A 25,208-nucleotide genomic window follows, 5' to 3' on the forward strand; every position below is an offset into this window, starting at 1 on the left:
ATCTCATTCAACAGATGTGTGGGAAGCACCTACCGCCAACCCATGAATGACCCTGGGGACGGGAGAGGGACGAGACGATCGCTGCCCTGCTCTTCCGGACCTGAGCGCCTTCCGCGATGCCTGGCCTGGGCTCCTCCAGTTACACTGGTCCGCAGGAGGGAAGAAGTAAGACGGGGAGTGATAGAGAAATGAGGGGAGGCCGCTGTCAGTGTGGTCGTTCTGGGCTCTGGATTCTGGCTGGAGGTCCTGAGCCACGTTCTAGACTCTGGGGTCCACATCCTCAGTACTCAGTTCTGGGTTCTGAGCTCCAAGCTCTAGGCTGTGGTTTTGGGGGTCCATATCCAAGGCCCAGGTTCTGGGTTGTCTGTTCTGAGATCTGGATTCCGAGGTCCAGGTTCAGGGCCCCCGGCTCAGAGTCCTTGCCCTGAGTTCTGGATTTGGGGGTGAGGCTCAGTGCTCTGTGTTTGGGCTCTGGCTCCTGAGTTCTGGGGGGCAGACTGTCTGGGTCTCCAAGCTCTGGACTCCAGGTTCTGGCCCGGGCTCTGGATTCGGGCCCAGTTGGTAGGCCTGTTTGCCAGAGGCCACACTGGGTCGCCGCGGTGCTCACGGCCTAGGATGTAAGCTGCCCAAGCGCAGAGACTCTTGCTTGTCGCGTGTGCCATGTGGTCCCCACCCCCAGAGCAGTGCCTGGCATCTCAGTGTTCATCGGGCACGTGTGTGTGTGCGCTTGGATGCACGATCTGATAGATGCTCTCACCTGCAGTGACGAGCCAGGGCACAGGCGAGCAGGACCACCCCTGCCCTCGCTGTGGCCACGGCTGCCATGAGCTGGGGTAGGGCTGGAAGGGGAGTTGCTGAGGAGGCCTGAGAGGGCCCGGGGCCCCTGCACTCTGAGATGGGCCGGCAGTGCCCACCCAGCTACACACCTGAGCTGGTTCCTGCTTGCTCTGTTTCCCTTCTCCACAGAAAGGACACGGGCAGGGTAGCGGTGGCACAGCAGGGGCAGAGGCGTCCTGAGGCGGAGTCCCAGGGATGCTCCCCCATCTCTGGCCTTCACAGGACCATCGCCTCCCCAGCCCCGAGCGACCCCCTGCCGGCACACAGTCTGGGGATGAGGAGGATGAAAGGGGAGCCTCCTGGACAGGGGACTTGAGGGCTGCGAGGAGCAAGAGGTTGACCATCAAATACCATCCGGGACCCGGGGAGCAGAAACGATGATGATTAGGGTCAGGGATGGTGGCACCCGTCTTGGGGAGATGGTGTCATTCAAACGTGGCGCAGAGATCTTGGTGATCAGAGTGATCTTTGGTTGGCGATATCATTAATCATACACCAGGAACATGGCGGGGTGAGGATGTGATGGGAGCATCGGTGTCATGTATTCGATAACCAAGGGTAGAGGAGATATTAGTGGTCAGAGTCAATGATGAGCCACCGAGAGATCCTGGTGGTGTGTGATCTTCTGGGGATCAAAGGCACTGGTGGTTAGAGAATCAAGTGATCAGAGACACAGGTGACTGGTGATACCGATGACCAGGGAGGTTGGCGATCGGGGCATAAGGGACATTGGTCATCAGGGACTTGGAAGGTGAGAAGACCCAGCACCCACCGGAGTAGGACACGAGGATGAGCCCTGAGCAGTCAGGCTTATTAGTAACCAGTGTCATGGTGACCGTGTTGGTAGTCAGACAACTTGACGGTAGGAGGATTCCACGATCGGGGCGTTGGCCATCACGTACATTGTTGGTCAGATATGTCGGTGATTGGAGAAAAGTGGCCAAGGACATTGCTGAGAAGACATCAGTGATGAGAAATTGTGTGCTTGGCGATGCTGATCTCATATGAGTGATCAGATCTGTCATTGATCAGAAAAATATTGATCAGTGACACTGGTGATCGTACTTGTTGGTGACCTAGGACATTAGTGATAGGGTGCAGTGGCGATCGGGAACATGGGTGGTGAGAGGTACCGACCATCACAGACATGGTGGTTACCAGATGTTGGCAACCAGACACACTGGATAGAAATACTGGTGAAGAGGTATGGAACATTGGTGGTAAGAGATATTCACGATCAGACGTATTATTGGTGAGCAAGGTCAGTCTCGGGAGACATTGGTGGTCACGTCTTGGGGATGTGTCAGTGATCACACACATCACTGATCAGAGGGCACTGATGAAATATTGGTGATCACGTGTTGGTGACCAGTTGTTTGTTAGTAATCAGATGTCTGTGGTCACAGGCTCCAGTGATCAGACATGTCATTGATCAGGAATATCAGTCATGATGACTGTCTCCAATAACCAATATCACTGATTAAAGAGGACAGCAATCAATGACATCAGTGATCAGAGACACTGGTGACCAGGTTTGTCAATGAACGTGGAAGGAAGAGGATGGCATTGCGGGGAGGGGCATCAGTCCTTGCTGGGTTCTGTGTGAGCCCTTAGGAAAAGGGTCAGAACGTGGGCTGAAGGCTGCAGAACCCAGAGCCTTCCTGAGTTTCCCCGGTATCCACCCAGCCAGGACTCCTGCTAGGTGGTAATGAGAGAATTCAGACGGGAGCCATTCAGGGGAGGAGGGTCAGGATCTCAGACTCCGGCCAGACAGGGCCCCTCTCCTATTCCAGGGGCCCTTCCATCCGAATCACCGGCTGTAGGACTGATTCGGTCTTAATGATCTCGGCAGCCGGGACTCAGGAGCCCCAGGAGCCCACAAGACAGGCCAGAGGCATTCACAAAAAGTATTTTATTACTCTTAACAGTTTTCACTTTGAAGGAATAGGAAGATAGCATACAATTTTTACAGACAATATATAAATGTTGTACATAATTAACAATAACTTAGTTCACTAATCCAAAATAAAACAAGCCAAATAAAACATAAGACCAGAAAATACTGCCAATTCTTTTTCTTATGCGGATACTAGTACAAAATAAGTTACTTCTGGCTGTGGTGCCCCCCATATTGCACTTGGACTATATCAGCACAACCCTCTTCCTGGGCCGGGTCCTTGCTGGCCACCGCACCCCGCCACTGCCGCATACAGAATCTAAGCTCGGACACAGTTATGTACAGCTGTACCTTGGGAAGGATCCAGACAGCCACAGCAAGGCAGAGCAGAACCCTGGCATCTCCCAGGACCCAGCAGGGTCGTGGCCTCTCCCTCGGTCCTGGCTCTGACCCACCCCCAGCTCCTGCCTTCGCCACCTGCCAGGTCAGCCCCCTGGAAGCCAAGAGCAGGCAAGGCCCCACCCCTGGCTCCCCATTCTAGGGCCGTGGGATCTGAGAACTTTTCCAAAAATAACTGCGAAGCTACAGCCTTGGTTTGTAGGTTTTATTCCTTTCCATAGCAAGGGCTTTCGTGGCAACGTACAATTGACTGGACCCAAAAACAGTTTAAAAATAAAACAACTAACTCATCGGCGAGTTAAGCTTATGTAGTTTTTTTTTTAACATTTTCTTCTTTTGTCTCAGAGTTGGAGAGGAGGGGGTTTAGGGGTTAGCAGAAGGAGGATGTATGTACAGGGGTCCGCCGGGCAGAGGAGGTGGCTGTAGCTCAGAGCCGTCTAGGGCGCACGGGTCACCCCAGCCTCAGCCTCAGAGCCAGGGGAGCAATCGGAGAGACGCTTCCCCTCTCAAGAAAACGTTTCCTTCCTGTGACCCAGCCCCGGCCTGGGAATCTGCGTGGGACCGCCCGTGATTGTCTCTGCCCTCTGCGCCCGGCCGCGGCCCCTCTGGATTGGCTCAGCCCAGCCTGGGTTCAGCGCTTTCAGAGAGGCAGCCAGTGGAGAGGGTGCAGGCCGAGGTCCCCAAAGACCTGCCCCCGGAGCCGGGCACGGGGAACGGTCAAGTGGCACCTGGCGCCGAGGAAGCCCCACGAACATGGGGCAGCTCTGACCGCCCAAGTCTCCCAGTCCTCGTGAGAAACAAGAGCAAAATAAATTACTTTTGCCTACTCCCTTTTCCTTCCACGACGCGGTTTCCTTCGTGTGTCCCTTGCCCCCAGTCTTCATAAAGTTGTCCTTTCTGCTCGCCAGACAAAGTTATCCGTGGTGGAGGCCCCACCTGGGAGGCCGAGGCAGCCTTCCAGCCCAGGGAGCATCTTCACAGTGACGGCCGACAGGCCCACAGGTGAGGCAGCGTGGGGCTCCAGTGGGCTGGCAGGGCAGCATCAGTCTCCGGGGAAGGACGGGCAGCTGAGGGTCTGGTCCCCGCCCCCCGTCCCGGGAGCGCCTTCCTTGGCATCTGTCTGTCGGTCCGTGGGGGCGGTCCCTAGCCCATGGCGGTCACCATGCTGGATGGGTGCGGGTGGCCGAAGGACAGGCTGGAGGAGGGGTGGATGGGCGTTGGGGTGGGCAAGATGTGTCCCGCGTGGCTGAAGGGCGGGAGGTGGCCCACGGGCGCCATGTGTCCGGCCAGGGCCGCCGCGCTGAACGGGGCGGCCTTCTCCTGCATGCACTTGGACAGCTCCTCGAAGCACTCAGCCCCCTTCTTGTTCTTCTTGGACTTGTTCGACATCTTCCGGTTCCGAGTCTGGATGCCTTCCTTCTTCATGGTCAGTGGCCTGTTCACCTGGGGGCGACCACGGAGCTTTCAGGGGGTGGAGCTCCCTTCCCAGAGCAAGAACCCCACCCCCAGCTCGCACGGGGGGGGCCCCACTTCCAAAGGCCCACTGCCCACCACCGTCTTCTCGCCAGCACCGCTGCCATCTTGAGAAAGACGCCTTTCACTGCGTGGGGCTGCCCGGCAGCCTGCAGGGCGTTCGGCCTGGCCTACGAAATGCCAGCGCCGCCCCCCATCGAGCCACACCACCAAACCCCACCCCAAAGCCGAGATACCGCTGTCCTCGACCCACCGGCCCCCGCCCCTCCCATCCTCCCAGCCAGCTTGCCCCCCTTGTGGGAAGCCCTTCTGGCGCTCAGGGCAGCTTCCCAAGCCAAGCCACGCTGGAGATTGCCGCCGAGGCCTCTCCTGGCAGCACAAAGCGCAGGGGTCCCCGGGGAGGCGGGGCGGGCCAGGCAGGCGGACTCACATTGTGCAGCTTGTAGTAGAGGCCACAGGCGTTGCACACAGGGTCCCCGTTGGCGTTGCGGCGCCATAAGGTGGTGGTGGTTGTCTGACAATTCGCACAACAGGTGCCCGCTCTCCTGGCGGCTGACTGGACGGGGAGGGGACGGGAGACGTGGCGTCAGCAGGCTGGGCTCCCACGCCCCCCCACCTCCTCCCAGACCCTCGCGCCACCCCGGCCCCTGCCAGCTTAGCCCAGGAGCAGCAAATCTCACAGGGGAATCAAGGCATCTCAGAGCCATGGAATTCTAGAATCTGAGACCTAAACCATCACAGAACTTGAGAATAAAGGACTCTCTGAAGCCTGATCTCAGAATCAAAGGGGTTGCAAGAGCTGGAAGGAAAAAGTAGCCACCTCCCCCGATCACCAAACAATCTGACACTACAGATGGGGAAACTGAGGCTCTGAGAAGGGGTCTTTTGGTTTAGAAGGCTGGCTGGGCCCCCTGGAGCACCTGGGTCTGGAGCTGCACTCCCGCAAAACCCACAATCCTGGGCGTGTCTGAACCCGAGGCCAGAGGAGGGGGCCCTGCAGCTGCCCAGGGCAGGGGTACGAAATGCTCAGGGAGCACAGCTGCGGTGTCCAGTGCAGTAGCCACTGGCCCTGAGCCCATTTCAGTGAAGCCGAACTACAGTTTCATTCAGTTCCTTCAGCTGCACCAGCCACATTTCAAAGGATCATTAGTCCCAACACGAGCTAGAGGCAACCATAGTGGACGGGGCAGACCTACAAAGCGTCCAGCTTCACAGCTTTTATTGGACAATACCAGTCCATCTGTCCAGCACCCCATACCCCAATCCCCAGAGTTCTAACTGCCCCCTAGCCCCTCAGGAAATGCAGGGCAGAGGTGACCTGGAAACGTCTGGTTTCTGGAGAAGGGAGCTAAAGGCTCCCAAGAGAAGAGGCAAGAGAGTCTTTACCCCAGAAAGCAGAAAGCCCTCTCCAAACCCACAAAAGCACTTCCCAGGGAGCCGCGGGCAGCAGGGGTGGGGGTGGGGGGTGGGAGGCGGGGAGTGGCCCCAGGCCCCAGCCTGGTCCGGAGGGCCCGGCCTGCAGCCACGGGGGTGGGGAGGGGTGAGGGTGAGTAAGCAGCCTGAAGCTGGAATTCTGACTCAGGGACCAAGCCCGCATCCTCCACCCGGGCCCTCACCCCGCCCTCGCTCCAGGGGAAAAAAAAGGGGGCCCCCGAAGCAGCAAGCAATTTAAGCCTCATAAATCACTTCGCCCTGAAAAAATATATTTATTATTCTTAGCATTTTACGCATTATTTGCAGAGTGGAGGGTATTAGAAGTTTCAAAACAGCCCAGCGAGAGGCAGGACTGAGCCGAGGAGAGACTGAAAACTGGCGGAGTCCGGAAACAGATACGCGAAGTTTCCTTATCTTTGGGCTGCAGATGTCCGGATAGGAAACTCCGGCAGGAGATCCGAAAGGGCATTTTTTTTAAATCACTCAAATGAAAATACACAGTATAGGTGACTCCATGGAAAAATAATAAAGGGCAGGTTTTTTTTGGTGGTTGGTGTGTGTGTTTTATTTAAATAAGCCTGAGGAGACTGTGTGGGGAAGCCAGGAGAGCAGCCTGGGCTACAAGGAAAATTACTTCACGGCCCTATTTTTAAAAGGAGTTTAACAGAGGCCAGGGGACCGGACTTGGGCCCCTGGATGCTCAACTTTGGGGGATCCCTGAAGGTACCAGGTGGGCCGCAGAGGGGAAATGTGGCCTGAAAAAAATCTAGCCTAAAAGCAGGGCAACCCCAACTGACACCCCAGTGATTTTAATGATAAGAGTTCAAGCGACAGAGCACCTGTATTTGAAGGTTTGTTTGGTTTTTTTTGTAATTAGCTGTCAGCTCCCGCCCAGGTCGACGCCCCCCAGCCCAGGCTGCCCGCTCTTACCAGTCTCCGCTTGGGCTTGATGAGCGGCCGGTTCTGCCCGTTCATCTTGTGGTAGAGGCCGCAGGCGTTGCACAGGTAATGCCCGGTGCCGTCCCGCCGCCAGAGAGGGGTGGCCGTGGCCCCGCAGTTGACACACTCCCGGCCTTCTGAAAGGGGACAGGGGGAGACAGCAGCCAGTTCAACCGACAAAGTCACCGGAGGGGGCTGGCGGGCCAGCCAGGCTGCTTCAGGGTGTGACTTTTAGTTCCAGCCTGGAGGGAAGAGGAACCCCGGCGGTGGGATCCGGAGAGTAGTTTAAGGCAGGGGAATGGGGCGGGATGGAGGAGTGCGGCCAGGGCCCCAGGGATCCTCAGCAAGCCCGGAGAGGGTATTTACAGCAAACTTTGCCGAGGGCAGCAAGGTGGGGGCACGAGTCGCCGGCTCAGGCTGGCTGGGCGGGGAGGACTCGGCCCCCTTCCGAGTCCCTCTCCTCTCCTGCCCCCGTCCTTTCTCCCCAGAGGCGTCCCCGCTCCCCGTCCTGTGTCCTCAGCCCTGTCTTTCTGTTCTCCGTCCCCCCGTCCACGGTCACTTCCTTCTCAGTCCCCCACCTCCCTGCCTTCCGCCGAGGCCCTGGACCAGGGTGGAAGCTGCTGTTCTTTAAAATGAAATAAATAATAAGCCCTTTCGTTTTTTGAGGCTGAGCAGGCTAAGTGACCTTGGTCTGCTGCCGGTGGTGATGGTATTTTGTTTTGTTGTTGTTAAAGGGCCATCTGGAATCCAGATAGAATGTAAAACAAATTTGGGAGAAAGAACTAATTAAAGGCAAGCGAGCTGGTCTGAGCAAAACAGGGCCCCGAGGTGGGACCGGAGTGGGCACTGGTGGTGGCAGGGTGGAGCCACACAGCTGCCTTAGCGTGGTGTTACGCCGGACACTGCTCCCCCATTTAGTTTAAACTAAGCTGTCAGTCCATACAGGCAAGAAAAGGCGGTTTCTGGACTCAGCAGCAAAAGTTTTAAAAAATCCTCCTCTTCCCCGTCTCAAAGGGACTGGAAGGAGGTGTGGACAGCAGGAGCCCCACGCCAGCCACAGCGGCGTCCGCTCTGCAGCCGCATTCCTGGACAACCCAGCCCGGTCCCAGCCAGTTCCCGCAGCAGAGGGGCAGAGGCTCCTTCCCCTCACTCCAGCCCTCAGGGAGGGAGAGTGAAGGACCTGCCAGGGGGCAGGGAGCGGGACCAGGTCCTGGGAATTTTGCCTGGGGGCTGGGGGGGACTGTCCCAAGAAGATTGGGAGCCATCGAAATCCCAAGACCGGACTGATGAAGTCGGAGATCCAGATTCCTTAAGGGTCTGGAGCCTCTGGGAAGGGCTGAGTGCACCCGTAGCAGGCACACACGCTCACAAACACATGTACACACACACGTATACACCGCCTCACTGCTCTCACCTGCACATTGCATTCTCTCACATGCTAAGTCATGAGGCTGCTCGAATTTTCACTTAAGACTCAGGGAGGGGAAGGGGGGATTCCCGTTCTGTGTTCTGGTCGGGCAGTGGCCAGCCTTGGAGGGGAGGGTGAGGAGCGGGGAAGGGCAATAAACTTTGGGGCCACCAGGAACACTTAAGGGCAAAAGTTCTAGGGTCCCTTGTCCCCCGCCTGGGGTCTCAAAGATCTGCTGGGGGCCATTAGAGAGGGACGTCACCCATCCCGGATATAGGACACCGACACTGCCCCATCTCCCTATCACAGCCCCCTCCCCCGCAAAGCACAAACCGTCCCCACTTCCACTAGGTCCCTGGCCCTGCCTTTACCTGAGCATGAGCGCGCCTTGCTCCGCTGCTTAGGGGTGAAGCTGGAGGCCGGGCCACCCAGGAAGCCTCCAGGGTGGAAGAGCCCGCTGCTGTAGTCGTGGGCGGTGGCCGGCACATAGGAGGGGTAGGTCGGGATTGGGTGGTGTGTGGCAGGCTGGGTGCCCATGGCAGCCAGGCCTGGGCGCAGGGGACTGCCACTTTCCATCTTCATGCTCTCCGTCAGTGACACCTGGTATTTGACGCCGTCCTTGTCCTCCCCCCGGGCCGCACCGCCCCCTGCGGAGGAGGAGGCTGGGGAGGCAGCCCCAGTGGTGCTGGGATCGGGAGACACTTCTTTGGGTGGCGTGGGTGGGAAGCCGAAGAGGTGGGAGCCCGAGTGGGCTGCAGTGGGGGGGAGGGAGGCCACAGAGCTGCCAGTGCCTCCCCCGCTCCCACCCCCTGCCCCTGGGTACACAGAGAGGGGGCCTCCGGGGCCTCCGGCAGCCGCGGGGTGCAGCGGCGTCTTGGAGAAGGGGCTCACGGTCCAGGGGTTGTGGTGATGTGCTGCAGCCGCGGAGAGGGCTGCTTTGCCCCCGTCCAGCCAGGGCAGCCCCGGGCTGTGCAACAAGTGTGGGCGGCACATCTGGCCTCCGGTCAGCCGGGCTGCGGGGGGAGGGGGAGGGAGAGGGGTCAGGGTGCGCGAGGCTGCGCCGAGCCAGGACACGGACACACAGGGCCACGACTCCCCACAACCAAGCGGCCCCTCCCCAAAGAAAACCAGAAAGGTAACACCCCAACCAGCAACCGTCAGGAATGTCCGTCCGGAGGGGAAGGACAAGTGGCACACAAGGACCTCCGGACAAGCCTGGAGGAAACCCTCACAGGCCAGCTGGAGACGGGCAGAAGCCCTACGGGGCCCAGACCCTCCCCAAGAGGCCGCTGCCCGCTCCTTTCCCGGCCCGATTTCTCAGCTGCTCCGATTCCTGCGGATCCCATATCCGGGAAGCAGGCAGCCGGGCCTCGTCCCCTCCCGCGCCGGGCGCTCGGCGTCGGGGCTCCCAGTCACCCGCGGGCCCCGGCTCACCATGCGCGGGGCTGTAGGAGACGCGCGCCCGCGCGTGGGCCGGGTTGGCGTAGTACGGGTTGCCCTGCGAGTCGAGGTGGTTGAAGAAGACGTCCACCTCGTCGGGAGGCAGCAGCTGCGCGGGCTCCATGTAGCTGTGCGCCAGTCCCGGGTGGTGCGGGTCTGGGTGCTGAGCGTTCAGCACGGCGGGGTGCGCCATCCAGCGCGGCTGTTCCGGAGCCGCCTCCATGGCCGGCGGCGGAGGCCCTGGACCTGGGCGGAGGCGGTGGCGGCGTCCCTGCACGACGGAAGGGGGCGTGAGGGGCGCCCCCACGGCCCGACACCCCCAAAGCCCCGCCACACGGCGTCCCGCGAGCCGCTGCGCCCCAGCCGAGTTCAGCCGCAGACGGGTCCCGGCTGGGAGGAAAGCCCAAAGCTCAAAACGAAAGGAGGGTGGGGGAGCCGGCTCAGCCACTCACGCTCCCACGGTGACCCGGGTCCCGGAGCCACGCACTTGTGCGCACGGGGCCACACACGGGGCCAAGCACCGACACCAGCGGCCCCAACAAACGCGCAGAGTCGCACTTCAGCCAGACGCTCACCGCCCCCCCCCACCCTCGCACCAGCCCCGTACACAAACACATAAACACCGACTGCAAGTTGAAGACAGGCGCCCGAGCACCCACGGGGGCACACGACAAGCACAGAACTACACTTGGCGCTGACACGGACTGACCTCGCCTCCCCAAACACACACGCTGCCCCACGAGCCCAGAGCCAGCCCACCCCCACCCCCCGCGCGCACTCCCCGGCGACACGAGCAGGACCTCTCACCGAGGCACACCAAAGCAGTCACCCGCAGCCTGGCCCGCGGGGCCCAGGCCCCCGCAGTGACCTCTCAGAGCCCGGCGCGCCCCAGGCCCCCGGCCCGCTCTCGAAGCCCAAACTTACACACGCAGCGCCGCGGGAGGGGGCGCGGCCTCGGAGCGGGCAGCACGGGCGGGAGCCCGGGGGGCGGCGGGCTCAGGGACGGCGCGTCGGGCGGATGGCGGGGCTCACGGGGTGGGAGCGGGGGTCAGCGCGCGCCTCGGCCTCCGGCCCGCCCGGCTCCGGCCCCTCGGCATCCTCCGGCCGCCCTGGCGCCAGCTCGCGACTCCTGCACAGACATGAAGCGGGGGCCGCGCACGCCTAAGAAGCCCGCGCCAGCCAATCAGCGCCGCGCGCCGCCCAGCCTCCGCCCCCCATTGGCTGCGCCCGCAACTCCCGGTCCCCTGGACTCCCGGACGGACCCGCGGGCCTGCCCCCCTGCGCCTGCCCGCCTCCTCCCCGCGCCCTCCCGGCGGCCCCTGCTGCCGACGTTCCCCCCAGGACCCGCACCCCGCGGGCCGACTGTGCGCCCCCTCTTGCGGACACTCTTGGTTACCCTAACCTCCGGGCCCTCTTCCCAGTAACTAACCTCCAACTGGGCCCCCTCCCCGGGAGCCTGGGCCGCGCACCCTCTGGGTGTTTGGGTGTCCTCTCCCCGGGACCCCAGCCCTTCCACTCTCTCGGATCCCACCTCCTTTAACCACTGAACGTGGCCATGGGAGTCCAACTACCTACCGACACCGTTCCCTCCCCCAACTGGGGCTCTGGCTAAGCGGGGCGTAGGGGTGGGGTGGGAGGACTGCTGCGGGACAGCAGGATCGGTGAGGAGCAGGAACTACAGGGTCCCCGTGGGCACCTGGGCCTCGGACAAGAGGCCGCTTAGGACGGCCTGACCTGGTGGAGGTGGCCTGGCTGGCGGCTCCGGAGAGGGGGAGGGGGCGTCCCCTTCCCGGGCGTGGCCTTCGCAGACCAACGGGCCGAACTGCCTGGGGCGAGGCCGTGCAGACCCGGACTGGCGCCGGCGCCGGCTCGAAGGAGACGCCTCCGGGCAGGAGGAGGCATTTTTTTCCTCGGGAAGGGGGGTGGGTCCCTAAGGCGGCCCCTGGAGAGAGGGAGATGGTGGTCTGAGAACTCCGTCCCCTAAGTCACCTGGAACTGCTCTCCACAAGCCTCCAGTCCAGAGATCCGGCTCTGTGGGTGAAGTGGGCCGGGTGCACAAATCTCTTTGCTTTCTCCCATTGTATAGACGGAGGAGACCGAGGCTGGAAGGGAGCCTACGGCCCAGGAGGGGGGTCGGGAACAAAAAAAAATGGGGGGGGGATGAAGAGACAGGTGCGGGGGTAATGGGGAGTAATCGACATCCTCAACCCCCTCCCCTCGCTGTTCCATGGCTCTCGGGGGTAGAAGCCCAGAGGGATGCTAGGTGGGTCCGCAGCAGGGGGGAGGGCCGGGGCCCTGGCCACCCCCGGGAGGGTGGGGGGAGGGGCGGCGGGATTGACAGTCGGTAATTGGGTAACTGGAGGCGGCTTCTCCGGCCGGGCAGCCCCGCCACCGCGACGCCGGGCCCCTGACGTCACCCGATTCGCCAGGAAATGAACTTTTTAATAATCTGAGGAGGGAGGAAAGCCCTCGGTCCCCTCGGCTCGGGGGGCACCAGGCCAGGCCCGGCTCCGCCGGCGCGCCCCCGTCACCCTCTCCCAGGCCAGCTCTGGGCAGCGCCAAGGGGTCGCGGGTGCGGGCTGGGGGCCTCCTCCTGCCTCTGCGTCCGGCTGTCCGTTCGTCTGTCCGAGGCCCTGGCGCAGGTAAAGGCGCGGAGACAGGGGTGCAGAGCCCCATCCCGCTGGGAACCCGCGCGTCTCCGGCCCTTGGGGCCCGTCTGCCCTGGCCGCCCGCGCGCCTCCCGCTCCGCTCCACTCCAAGGCGCGCGGGGCCCGGGCTTCTCGAAACTCCGGTCTGCGGGAGAGGAGGCCGGCGCCCGCCGAGTAAGGCGCGCCGGGGCCGGGAGCTCGAGGCCGCGGGCGCCGGGCCTCGGCAGCCAGACCGGGCAGGTGAGCGGCCTCCGTGCCTCCCTGTCCGCGCGCCCCGAAACGCGTGCGGTCTGGCCCAGACCCGCTGTCTTTCCGTACGTCTGTTTCTCCTCCCCGCCTTTAGCTTACGATTCATCAACGCGTAAAACGCGATCGCCGCGAAACCTCCAGCCTGTTTCGTCGCCTCGGAGCCCAGCAGGAGCTTCTCAAAGACAACACGGCCTCGGGGACAATCCCCCGTGTCCGGCAAGGCTGCCCCACAGGAGCTCAAACCCCAGGACCGAGCGCGGGAGGCCCCCGACCCTCAGGCCGGCCGCGAGGCGGTGAACGCCGGAGCCGAGCGGAAGCTTACCGCGGCGCCGCGACCGGAGCCTCGGCTCGCAGGGAGGTGGTCGTTCCCAGCCCTCAGGAAAGCAGGTAATCGCCTTTTTCCCCCCAAAGGCGCGGTTCAAATTATCTCCGGTTCTGGGTGGGTCTGCAGTTTCATCACCGCGAGCTCGGCTTCAAGCTCCTCCGGGGCAGCCTGAAGCCCCTCCGGGGCAGCGTCCTGCCCACTGCCGGGATGGAGGTGACCCGCCCGGGTGGGCCCCTGCCCGAACGGCAGCCCTGCTCTGCCCGCCGGCCTGGCGCAGCACGGAGCGCGGGCGGGGATTTAATTACCCCGATCGGCGGCTCAGAAAATCGCCGCGAAGAGGAGCTTAGCAGGGCAGTTAAGCAATGCTTGAGCAGGGGCCTCGGGAGATCTGCACCAGCCTCCCTTCCCGCAATCCGGGCCTAGAGAAAAAAAAGGGAAAGGGGAACTCTGCCAGGGTCTCTCGAGGCCGTGGGGTTGCCTCCCTGCAAAAGGCAGGCAGGCACCCGGCTTGGCTGAGGCCTCCACATTGGTTCAAGCTCCTGCGTTGGACGCGGGACTGCTGCGTTCTCCAGCAGAAATTAACCCGTCTGGGAGAGAAAAGCGGGGCACCAGGCCCCAGGGCCCCTAGCTGGCCCATAATGGGGGGGGGAGCCGCCGGTGAGTGTGTCTGCCAGACAGACCGATGGACATAACCAGGCGCCTTGCCCACCGGGCAGCGAGACCATCTCATCACTTCGGATGGAACAAACCTCCAGGGAGGGTCAGGTCAGCTCCCAGGATGGAGTGGGGTGGGCATCTTCGGGGCTTCGGAGGGCGGATTTATTTCAGTTTACAGCTTCGGACTTTGGGGTCGCCAGAACACGTTTAGAGGGACACGTTCCTTTTTTCCTTCCTTTTTTTTTTTTTTTTTTTGTTCACTCCCAAGTATTGTTGCAAATGCGGGCCGCTGCCCTGTGGTCGCACTAAAGCTGTCACTCTCCTTACATGGGAACAAGATTTTATAAAGGACCGGGGAAGGGCGGCGGCAAAACTGAATCTTCTAACGACCTTTTCCAAATGACTGGAGATTCCCTAGCAGAACGCGGCTCGGAGCCGCCCGGGGTGCTTTCTCGGGAGCTGGGGGCGCAGAGATCCGAAGCCCGCTTCTAGAGACCCTCAAGGCCTCGGCCCGGCACTCAGCTGCCCAGGTCTTCCCCATCCTGTGCGACCCTCCGCTCCCTGCCCTTTGTTTAAATTTGGCTCACCTGAGGCGGCCCCTCTGGGACCATAAGTTTGCCCTCTCTCTGTAACCTAATTCTCACCTTTTCCTATGGGCATCTAATTGGCCAGCAGTGGAGGGGGTGTTTAAAGAAATCCGTTTGCTTAGGGGCTGCCTTCCTGAGGGATATTTAATTTGCAACACAGCGGCCTCACTGGCAATGTGCCTTGAGGGGTACTGAGGAGGAAGTGGGGGCCGCTCTAGCCAGAGGGGTTCAGAAGTCCCCTCTAAGGCAAGGCCTCAGATCTTCTCGGGCCTCAGTCATCCTCCAGAGGGGCTCCCCAGTGAGGCGACCAGGGATCCAACAGGCCCTCCTGCTCTTTCATGTTCACTTCCAGCCCCCAAAATCTGAAGTCTCCCTCTCCTCCCGCCTCCATGCTAATTCTCCCACCCCAACGGTTTTCCGGGCCTTTTTGAATTGTAAAGACCAGGGTCCAACCCGTGTCCGCACCCTGGGTGGAGGCTCCTCGGAGACCCTGTATATCCTTACGAGGTTCTAACCACCACCTCCAAGCCCGACAGCAAGGGGCCCTGCTGAGACCTGCAGACAATCGAGCCGCGTTTCTCCCTCCTGCGTGAACTGCCACGGTGTGCTCGGAGGCCGGGCAGCCCCGCAGCCCGGCAGCGGGACAACTGGTGAATCCGTTTCGTTAGACGCAATTTGTTTGCAATTTGTCAACCCGGCTGGGAAACGCTCCCCAGACGCTGGGCAGCCGCACCGGCCCTACCTGCTTCTCGAATCCTGCTGCTCGTGAACGAGTCCCAGCGCGAGGTGCCTGCGTAGACCCAGAGCTCCCTGCCAGATGTTCCCGACCCCGGGAGACGTGGCTTTTTCCAAAACAACGAATTTCCTTCCGTGTTTTCCGGGAAAGGAGCGGCCGCCACATCCGGGGGCCCTGAACGCCAGAGCTTTCCCCTCGCTGCCGAGGCAACCTGGAGTTCAAGCCTGGCCTCCGCCGAAGGATTCTAAATGCCCTGGGTCCAGACAGACCAGACCGCCGCCGTCTACGCCTCCCGCCTCCCGGAGGCAGATCCCGAGACCGCGGCGGCCCCATTCTTATTGAAATCCCACTAAAAGGATTCCGACTCCGGCTCGGGGTAGGGGGGAGACTTACAGACCCCGTGCTCTCCCCCACCCGCACCCCAGCCACACAGGATAAAGGGCCGCGGGGCGCGGCGCCCGGGGGCGCACGCAGGAGCGCGCCGGGTTAAGCCGCGCAAAGCCGGCGCACGGGACCAGCCGGCAGGTGCAGCCGGCGAACGGCGGCCCGGCTCGGGCGCATCGCCGCCGCGGCCCGGAGGTGGGGGCGGCCCAGACAAAGGGCCCAACACTGGGGCTGGGCGGGGCGGGGCTTTGCGTCTCTCGGAATAACCGGCCCTCGAGGCCTACGGCTCCGTCCGAGAAATGGGAAGGCGGCAGGCCCCAGGCGGGCCTGCTGTCCACAACTCTCCAAACGCTCCCTCAGGTTTAGGCCCCTATGACCTGGGGTTCCAGGCGCTGGTATAGCCAGGGCGAGCCCCGAAGGCCACACGTCAGGGGCCACTGGGCCAGGCGGACCGCGCGATTAGGGTGCCAGCTGGGCCGAGCCTGGGGGCTGGAAGGGCCCTGGCCAGGCGGAGAAGGGGCGACTTACCGAGCGAGATGCGGCGGGCGGCGCCCCCGGGCGGACGGGGCCGGGGCGGAGCGGGGCGCACAGCGCGGTGCGTAGCGAGCGGGGCCCACAGGATCCCACAGGATCCCGCGCGGGCTGACGGCGTTACCAGGGGGGCCCGGGCGGCGCGGCGAACAGCCGCATGGTGCGCGTCGGGCCGCTTTTGTTCGCCGGGTGGATGACGGGGGCCGGCTGGGGTGGGGGCGACGGCAGCCGGGAGATAGACTTGAGCGGCGTGCCCTGGCGGCGCGGGCCCCGCCGCCTCCCTCTCGCTCCCGCTGCCTCTCCCTCCCTCGGCCGCAGCGCCTCTGCTTTTATTTCGACAGCACTTTGAGGGGGGCGGGAGCGCCGCAGGGGGGCAGGAGGGTGCCCGGGGTTCTGCGCCCCGTCTCCCTGGTCCAGCCGCCGGGCGGCGGGCCGAGGGGCGGTAGGCACTCAGGGCGCACACACCCCACTCGCCACTACTCCAGACCACTCCAGCCCTCGCAGGGGCGCACTCACTGGCGCACCCCTGCTCTCCGGGATGGGCGCTCAGAAAGGCCGGCGTCTCTCTTCCGAGACTCTCTCCCCGGGGACCTCCAGAGCCGTGGGCACAGGCGCTCACACACGCACGCACACAGACGCCTGCGCCTCCTCCTCTAACCCGCCTTCAGGAGCGCTCACACGGCCACACACATATCTGTGCACACGCGTTAGCACACACAGCTGTGGCCGCGTGGACATCCTCAGGCAGGAGGTCTGGGCCACACGGACATGAACACATGCACACACTCAAATGTAGCTTGACACACACACACACACAACTGCCTCACTTCCAGGCTGCCTTGGCTAAGTGTAGACAAAACCTCTCTCCCTGCCCCACCTGTACCCCACCCTAACTCCCCAACTCCAGAGCACACCAGAGCATTTTAGAAATGGAGTTTGAGGCGTCTCCCTGGCCCATCCCAAAGCAACCCTCGAGTGGGAGGCGGCAGGGAGTAGAGGGTTTGTCCTTGGGAGGCTGAGGGAGGGGTTGGGGCCCGGAAGTCTTCACCCCAAGAAACTCCTGGCTTTGGGAGCTAGGAAGTCTAGTTCTTGAACTTCCAAAGTTCCTACCAGGAGATTCAACACGGCAGCTGAAGTCCCATCCCAGCTGCCCAGGGAGAGTGAAAGTGCTGTGGGGACCTTTGGCCCAAAGAGAAAGTGTTTTGCCTTGGAAAGACTGGGAAGTCCCTGCCCAGGTGCGCCCAGAGAGGAGGTGTGTCCAGCCTGCCTTCTCTGCGGGCATCTGCTGTGTGCGGGTTTTTCTTTGAAGGTGGCGGTGACTGTACTGCCTATGCATGTGCTCTGGGCTGCGTGCCCGTGTGTGTGTACATTTGTGAGCACATGGGAAGGGAAGTCTGCAAAACTGAGTCTATTAGTATGTCCATTTCTTCTTGTGGGTCCCAGACAGTTTGTGTATCTATACTGTGGGTCCCGGAGAGTTTGTGGATTGTGTGTGGGCGTTTCAGAATGTGACCCCGAAAGTGCACTTGGGAGGGAGTATCCGTGGAACTGGATGTGTGTCCCTTTGGCTGTGTATCTGTGAGATCACTGTGTCCATGGACCTTGTGATGGGAAGTGGGTATTTCCAAGTGTTTGTCTATAAATTGGTGTCAGTCCCTGTATGGGTCAGTAGCAGTGTGTCTCTGGGTATCCTGTGTCTATGAATTGGGGTCCGTGTCTGTCTTTAACAGCATAGGCATGGGTGTGTATCATTTTATGTTAGAACTGATGGTGGGAGGGTGGAGAGTGTATTCAAATGTGTCTGCATATCTGTGTATAGCTCCATGTGGGATTGATGTGTGTTGGGTGGGGTGTTTGTATCTGTGTATGTGGGGTGTGGGCATCTGTGTATATGAATATATCTTTGAACAATGTATGTTTCTCTACCCGGTGTTACTCTGTGTCTGTGGTCTGTGGAGGAGTGTGTCCCTGGGTGACACTGTATGTGTGTCTTCCCACATTGCCTGCCATCCACACTTTCCCTAACCAGCAGGGCAGGCAGCCAGAGGAGCTCCGGGGTGCCATTTGTGAGGGCACTTTCTGTCTGTCTGTGGGAGGGGGAGATGAGCTGATAAGGCTTATCTGCCTACACCAGCGCCATGCTGAATAACTGCTCTAATGAGGTGGCCCCTCTGGGACCACCCGCTCCCAAAACCCCAGCCTCTTTGGGGGGAGGGGGGAGGGGGAGCCAGTCCTGGGGCACAGGAGCACAGCCCCATGAACCCAGCAGGGGCTGTGTCTACAGGGCCTTTCCTAGTTCTGCTCTGTTTCCTTGGAGGGGGGTTCCAGGTCTCCCACTCCCCACCCCAGCTGCCATCTCCCTGCTGGGCTGGGCCAGCGAGAGCTGGCTGGAGCCTCCCAGCCTCTGGTCAGCGGTCAGGAACACAGCTTGAGAGGGCAGGAGACGTGGGGCCCTCTGGGGTGGATGGAGAGACATGGACAGTCTGTGATAGAAAGGCTCAGAGAGATAGGTAAGGGGGACGAAACGGGGAGACACCAGGACAGATTTTTAAAAGTAACAGTGGTAGAGGGACTGGTAGGGGGTGGAGGGGTGGGCTGGGGGCACTCAGGGACAGAGAGAAACAACTAAAAAGTGGCAGAAAGGGTCAGATGGGAAGAAAAGCAGTGAAAGTGTTAACCAGAGAGAGACACGGACAGAGAGACAAGAGAGATAACAGAGAGCACACAGCGAGGAGAGAGCTCGGAAGGACAAAAACAGAGCCGAGAAGAGAGAAGAGAACCCAGGGAGGCTCGGAGACCTTGGTGGGTGGAGGGAGGGAGGAGAAAGGGCCCCAGAGAGAAGGAGGGGAAAGTGGGGACACGAAAGATGGGCTGGGCGGGGTGGACAGACTGAGACGGAGGGACAGCCAGGGGCCCCGCGCCGCCGAGAGCCCACGGGCGGGCCGGGAGGGCGTGAGCGCAGAGCCCGCGGGCCGGGCGGGGCACCAAGGCGGGGGCGGCAGCAGCGGGCAGGGGGGTCCGCGCGGGGCTGCGCCACTGTCCGGGGTAATTTTTCATCTCGGCCGGCTAATCTTTGTTCCCGGCGAAGATAATGAATAGCCAATCGTTATCTGCCCGGCTCCCGGAGGCTGCCCGAGAATGGGGTTGTACAGGGCTGGGAATTGTTTCCAAAGTGCGGCGGAATAAATGGTGTTCCTTATCTCTGCCTTCCAGATTATCGGAGCCCTTTCAGAGCGCGCACACAAATGCGCCCGCCATCGAATGCATCATTTACCACCGCAGATCCGCGCGCGTTGATGGGCAGGCAGATAGCCGTCTGCGGGGGGCACTCGGGCGCCTGGTGCCGTGCCGCCTGCCTGCCTGCCAGCGGCACCCGAGTGTGAGCCCCCGGGTGTGCCCGGCGTGTTTGGATGGGCAGGAGGGTGTGCCAGTGAGTGGGCACTGAACAAGCAAGGGCGTTAGTGTGCACGCGGGCGCTTCGAACAAGTGGAGCGCTCACGCTGTTTGGGGATGGCCCAGGTGAGGCTGCTTGAGGAAGGGGTGTTGCACGTGACCGTGTGGGCATTCATGTCCCTCAGGGTGAGTAGACACGTGTGTGAAAGAGCAGCTGTGCAAGCGCGTGGGCACAGGTGTGTGTGTGGGGCGGCAGTGTGAGTGCCTTCATGACTCTGCCCTCCGCAGGGCCGTCTACGGGTGCACACAGGAGGTGGTGTCGCCTGCCACCAGGGCGGGGGTGTATGTGTACCTTCAGGCACGGGTGTGTTACGGGGGCTTGGGGCCACGCACCCTCTTACGCATGTGCATCCTCACATGCCTGTGACTACCAGGAGTGTGCACCCAGCGTGTGGCTTGGGGTGTGCACAGATCTGCGTGAGGGTGGTTGTGTCCTTGTGTATCTGTCGTGTGTGCTCCGGGGAGCTGCTAGCGGGGCAAGGGGGCAGGGGCCGGTCCCTGTGCCTGCTTGTGGCTGGGGGCGGGACACACAAACTGGCCGCCGCCAGAGGGACAGAATGGTGCGTGCGGGTGTGACAGACGCCACAGTGGAAGGAGTGGTTTGTGCCGTGTAACATGAGTGCTTGTGACCCAAACGGGGTGCGTGGGTGTGTGAGGGAGAGGGGTCTTCCGGAGAGCTTGGCAACACCCAGGGGTCCCAACCCGCCTCAGTGGGATGCCCTGCCAGGGGCCCCAGAGCCTCGTCGCTCTGCACCTGGGGTAAGAGAGACCGGAGCCCAGCCGCCAGAGGTGCCCGCGCCGTGAGTGACACGCGCCGCCGACAAAGGCTGTATTTTTCCGGGCTCGCGCCCCGCCCGTGTGCGCGCTCCCGAGCGCATGCGATGATCCCCATGGCGACGCAGATAGCGCCGCAGCCATTTTCCCTATCTCCCCGGAGTCTATTATAAGGCGGGATTAGCTCTTCTCCAGGCAGGTCAAACCCAAAGTCACACAACCTGCGGCGCAGGCCCCGCCCCCGCCCCCCGCCGCCCCTCTCCCGTGCGGGTTGGTCTCGGCCCCAGCGACCCCCGAGCGGCGGCCGGTGCGCAGGCGCAGAGCGCCACCTGGCGGCCGCGGGTCTCCGACCGGGGTCTGGGGAGACTGCCGCCGGGGTGCGAGTTGGAGAGGTGGGCCGGGGTCCCTTCCTCCACGAGCTGGGCTCTGCAAAGCGGGGGCTTTGTTCTGCCACTGCTGTGCCCCCAGGGCCAGGCTGACCCTCAGTAGATGCCCCATAACCGTTTGTTGAAAGGATGGATGGACCAGCAGGAAATTACAGACGTGCCAACTGTCAACGTCACGCAGCTTAGTTGGCAGCAAGAAATCATGTATTAGAAGTACCCTCCGAACTTAGAGTAAGAGCCAAACTCCTTTGGAACATACAAAGCAGGGCTTGCTGACCCCTCAGACCCGGTCCCTTTCTCTTGCCTCCTTCCTGTTCTTTGGGGCCAGAACTTTCCCAGCCCAGGACCTCTACCCAGATGTCACCCCCCCCCACCCTGCAGAGCAGGGTTGCCCTCCTCTGCCTCACTTTTCTGTCTATTCTATATATTTCTTTTATAGTGAGTACTTAGCACGATGTAAAAACGTCTTGTCTTTGCTTGCTCCCTGGGGGGAGGGGGTCTATCTGGTTCCTCACAACAGCCCAGCGGCTGGAATCCTTTGGGGACAAGGGAATGAGGGCAGATGGGCCGGAGCCGGCACCTTCTCTTCACCGTTATACCATCCCAGCACCCACGCCCTGGCCCCGGGGTGCCTGGCTCCACTGACCTGCCGCAGCCTGAAAGTCTGGGGTCGGGGGCTTGAGGAGAGAGCACCGCGGAGACCTCCAGCATGTGCGCCCACTGTGCCTGGGAGGGCAGGGACAGTCAGCTCCGTCCTCAGGGTGCCCGGCCTCTCTCCCCAGGCCTAAGCCCCCGAGACTTCACTCATAATACAAGGTAATTATACCAGCGTTGTCAAGAGGCGACAATGATTAATTGCTGCGCGTGGGATCGGACAGCGCGGGGTCTAGAGCCAAGAGAAGGCCACAGCCCGATGGGCTTCCAGGTGGAGCTCGGCCTGCCCACCTCCCTCTGCAGGGGCTAATCGGGCACCAGGCCAGGCCCACCCCGCCACAGGGCTCTGAGAATGAGCTCCCTGCTCCTCAGGAATGCCCCCATTCCCTCCTGGAAGTAAGTAGCTCAGGATCTAGGGCCAGGACTTCCCCAGCACACACTACCCCTCCTGGCTGGGTGGCCGAAGGCAAGTCGCTTTCCTACTCTGAGCCTTAGGTCGGCCCCCGGGGCTGTCACAAGAATTACTCATGAGCATGTATTTTAAAAGAGTTTTGTAGCCCAGCCTTTGAAAACTGGCAGCCCAAGTCTCAGGGGCTCATGCAACAACTAATTGGTAGCAATATTTTGAAGTGGGAGATTTCAAATAAAGAGACTCATTTCCAGCTTCTCTTGAGAAACTGGCTACCCTGGGCCCACATTCTGCACAGTGATGCCATGATGGAGTCGGTATTGCCTGCCCTGGTGGCCCCAGGGTCCCCATCCACCCAATTCAGGCCCCTGGGTCAGGGACGTGTCCCTCATAGAAATACTGGGTGCTGTGGCTGTGTTGCTTTCGGCCTTCCTTCTCTGCACGCTTTGGGGGTATTTCCAATATCTTTCTCCCTCCAGGTGCCGTAAACCACTTCGTAATTGGTTTGTTAATAAGTCCAATCAGCACTTTAAAATGATGTGCTAAGCCACACTGTTTTGGACCCTGGGTATACAGTGTTGAAAAAAATGGCTATGGTACCCATCCATGGATTGCCTCAGGGAGCAAGCCGACTTGACATCAATTAATACATTGTCACAAATTGTGATAGGAACTGTAAGGGGGAAAGACCACAGATTTACAAATATTGAATCCAGGCTTTTTTGCAGAGACCTACTCTGGGCCAGGTCCTCTGCTGAGAGGTCAGGGACGTGGACTGAGACCAGGTATGGTCACTCTGTGCAGGCAGCTCACAGGGTGGTGGAGATGCAGGCACATCAAGAGATTCTGCTCATTCTAGTCTACAGGAATTGGAATCCCAGGTGCCTGCTTGAGGAAAGGCACTTAACTCAGTCTGGGAACATAATATATAAAGAGTGTCTGCAAATCAATGAGAAAAAAGTACAATTAAAAAATGGGCAGGGACTTCCCTGGTGGTCCAGTGGTTAAGACTCCATGCTCCCAATGCAGGGGACCCAGGTTCAATCCCTGGTCAGGGAACTAGATCCCTCATGTTGCAAATAAGAACCCTCCATAACCAAAGATCTGGCACGCCACAACTAAGACCCAGCACAGCCAACTAAATATATTTTTTAAAGGGGCAAAGGTATGAACAGAAAATTCATAGAAAAGGAAATAGAAAGGGCTCTTAATGAAAACATGCTTAATCTCAGTCAGAGAAATGAAAATTTTAAATACATTGACAGGGACTTCCCTGGTGGTGCAGTGGTTAAGAATCTGCCTACCAATGCAGGGGACACGGGTTCAAGCCCTGGTCCGGGAAGATCCCACATGCCGCAGAGCAACTGAGCCCATGTGCCACAACTACTGAGCCTGCACTCTAGAGCCCATAAGCCACGACTACTGAGCCCACTTGCTGCAACTACTGAAGCTCGCGTGCCTGGAGCCCATGATCTGCAATGAGAGGCCACCGCAATGAGAAGCCCGCACACCGCAACAAAGAGTAGCCCCCTCTCTCCGCAACTAGAGAAAGCCTGTGTGCAGCAACAAACACCCAACACAGCCAATAAATAAATAAATAAATAAATTGACTTTAAAAAGATACGTTGACAGATTTGGGATGACAGAAATGTTCTAAAATTAGATTGTGGTGATGGCTGTAACTCCATAAACTTACTAAAACTCATTGAAATGTATGCTTAAGTTAACTTTATGGTATGTAGATTATACCACAATAAAGATGCTTAAAAATAAATAAATTAAAAACCACTTTGAGATACCATTTTATACCTATCAGTATTAGCAAGTATCAAAACTTCTGGTTACATATTATGTTCCTGAGGGGGTGGGGGAGACAAGCTGGCGGGGTGTCAACTGATGCACTCAGGGTGGCGTGGGAAATGTGACACTATCAAATTTACAAATGCACTTACACTTTGAGCCAGGAATTCCATTTATAGGCCTTTATCTGATAGATAGGCTCTTACACTTGTGAAATTTGTAAGGAAATTCATTGCAGCCTTGTACATTATGGCACAATTGGAAACAAAAGATGCTCACGTGGAGCAGACTCTTAAAAATATACAGCCAAACAGTGGAGTGTTATGCTCCTGAAGAGAGGGAGAAAGAAGGAAGGAAGGAGAAAGAGAGAAAGAAAGAAAAAGGAAGGAAGAAAGAAAAAGGAAGGAAGAAAGGGAGAAACGGAGAGAGAAGGAGGGCTGGAGGGAAGGAGAGAAGGGGAGAAAGGGGGAAGGAAAGAAAGAAAAAAGAAAGAAAGAAAGAAAAGGAGGGAATGAGAGAAGGGGAGAAAGGGAGAAGGAAAGGAAGGAAGGAAGGCAAGAAAAGAAAAGAAAAGAAAAAGGCAGCTCTTTCTGAAATGGATATCAAATGATCCCAAGAGAGAATTAGTGGAACGGTGCAGAAGCCTAAGTATGCTGTGATTAAAAATGGGGATAAGGAGAGAAGATACATACAGACTTGTGTACATATTTATAGAATTTCTCTGGATGGAAAACAGAAGAAACTGTTAACAATGGTTCACCTACAAAAGGATCTAGGTTTGTGGGGCTGGGCATAGAGAGAGGAGAAAGACTACTGTGTAAGCTTTGATCACTGTTGAAATTACACAGATGATAGTTAGATGGAGATTGAGATAGGGATAGATATACACACATATATACATATATATATATTCTATATAAAAAATAAAGATTAAAAAACAAACAAAAAAATTTTTGATTGAAAAATAAAGATGGAGAACCTGCTGTATAAAAAAATAAATAAAATAAAATTCAAAAACCAAAAAATAAAGATGGAGAGGAACAGAAGTTTGCCAAGAAGGTAAGTGGAGGAGAAAATTCCATCACTGGCTGGACCACAGGGAAACAAGAATTCTCTGGCCCTCTTGGCTGGAATGTAAATTGGTACAAGTATTTTGCAGAGTACTTTGGTTGTATCTAGTAAAGTTGAAGATATAAATGCACATGACCCAGGAATTCCTCTTCTAGGCATTTGAGAAACCCTCCCACATGAGCAGAAAAGATGTGGACAACAATATTCATGAGGCACTATTAGTTAAAAAAAAAATTATAAAGAAACTCTGGATGCGAGCTAATGGATTAACCAAGAGTGGGACCTACTTTGGATGGAACGCTGTGCAGTGGTGACATGTGAATGGATATGAAGCACAATGCTTCAGTCAGAGGAAGAACTGGCAGAATTTTAAACACAAAACAGAACTGTATATTCTTTATGGAAATGAAGCACATGAAGTAGAAGTATAGACACACAAATGGGATTAAATCTTCTGGAAGATTTCAAAATAAGATCTAGGAACTTCCCTGGTGGTGCAGCGGTTAAGAAGCCACCTGCCAATGCAGGGGACACAGGTTCGAGCCCTGGTCTGGGAAGATCCCACATGCCGCGGAGAGACTAAGCCTGTGCGCCACAACTACTGAGCCCGTGTGCCACGACTACTGAAGCCCGCACACCTAGAGCCCATGCTCCGCAACAAGAGAAGCCACCACAATGAAAAGCCCGCGCACCGCAACGAAGAGTAGCCCCTGCTCG

General features: G+C 59.2%; 2 protein-coding genes and 1 long non-coding RNA gene across 5 annotated transcripts in view; 2 read left to right on the plus strand and 1 right to left on the minus strand.

Annotated features, from left to right (window-relative positions):
- The window catches only part of LOC309812950, a 27,722-nt gene extending 23,913 nt beyond the window's left edge, over positions 1 to 3,809 (plus strand). Inside the window, exons 4-5 of the long non-coding RNA XR_014295425.1 lie at positions 15 to 165; positions 3,670 to 3,809. This is a non-coding gene — a long non-coding RNA (uncharacterized lncRNA). The remainder of the gene's footprint in view (positions 1 to 14; positions 166 to 3,669) is intronic.
- On the minus strand, positions 2,735 to 18,015 carry GATA2 (GATA binding protein 2). 3 transcript variants are annotated; one of them, XM_082637365.1, is made up of 6 exons: positions 15,942 to 18,015; positions 9,822 to 10,098; positions 8,759 to 9,400; positions 6,971 to 7,116; positions 5,037 to 5,162; positions 2,735 to 4,576 (listed from the first exon to the last, which is right to left on the minus strand). In XM_082637365.1, the coding sequence occupies exons 2-6, from the start codon at positions 10,048 to 10,050 to the stop codon at positions 4,277 to 4,279; spliced, it is 1,443 nt and encodes a 480-aa protein (XP_082493491.1). In that variant the 5' UTR covers positions 10,051 to 10,098; positions 15,942 to 18,015; the 3' UTR covers positions 2,735 to 4,276. The 3 variants fall into 3 exon arrangements, with proteins under 3 accessions (XP_082493491.1, XP_082493492.1, XP_082493490.1); XM_082637366.1 differs by lacking the exon at positions 15,942 to 18,015 and adding an exon at positions 11,817 to 11,856; XM_082637364.1 differs by lacking the exon at positions 15,942 to 18,015 and adding an exon at positions 10,752 to 10,972.
- LOC309813826 (uncharacterized protein) lies at positions 12,084 to 23,504 on the plus strand (the record flags this gene model as incomplete). Its single annotated transcript, XM_082638950.1, has 4 exons — positions 12,084 to 12,090; positions 12,285 to 12,715; positions 12,819 to 13,111; positions 19,158 to 23,504. 4 exons carry the CDS (start codon positions 12,084 to 12,086, stop codon positions 19,387 to 19,389), a joined length of 963 nt encoding a protein of 320 aa, XP_082495076.1. The 3' UTR covers positions 19,390 to 23,504.
- Between the last annotated feature and the right edge of the window lie 1,704 nt (positions 23,505 to 25,208).

Source organism: Mesoplodon mirus, assembly GCF_964341445.2.
Source record: "Mesoplodon mirus genome assembly, chromosome: 12".
NCBI lineage: Eukaryota > Metazoa > Chordata > Mammalia > Artiodactyla > Ziphiidae > Mesoplodon > Mesoplodon mirus.

Bases quoted from the DNA above. Each gene is read 5' to 3' on its own strand.
- GATA2 (XM_082637365.1), bottom strand. From the start codon at position 10,050: ATGGAGGCGGCTCCGGAACAGCCGCGCTGGATGGCGCACCCCGCCGTG. The intron at 7,117-8,758 runs GTAAAGGCAGGG...GTCCCCTTTCAG, and splicing joins CAAGGCGCGCTCATGCTCAG to AAGGCCGGGAGTGTGTCAAC. The intron at 4,577-5,036 runs GTGAGTCCGCCT...GGTCGCCCCCAG, and splicing joins TCTACTACAAGCTGCACAAT to GTGAACAGGCCACTGACCAT.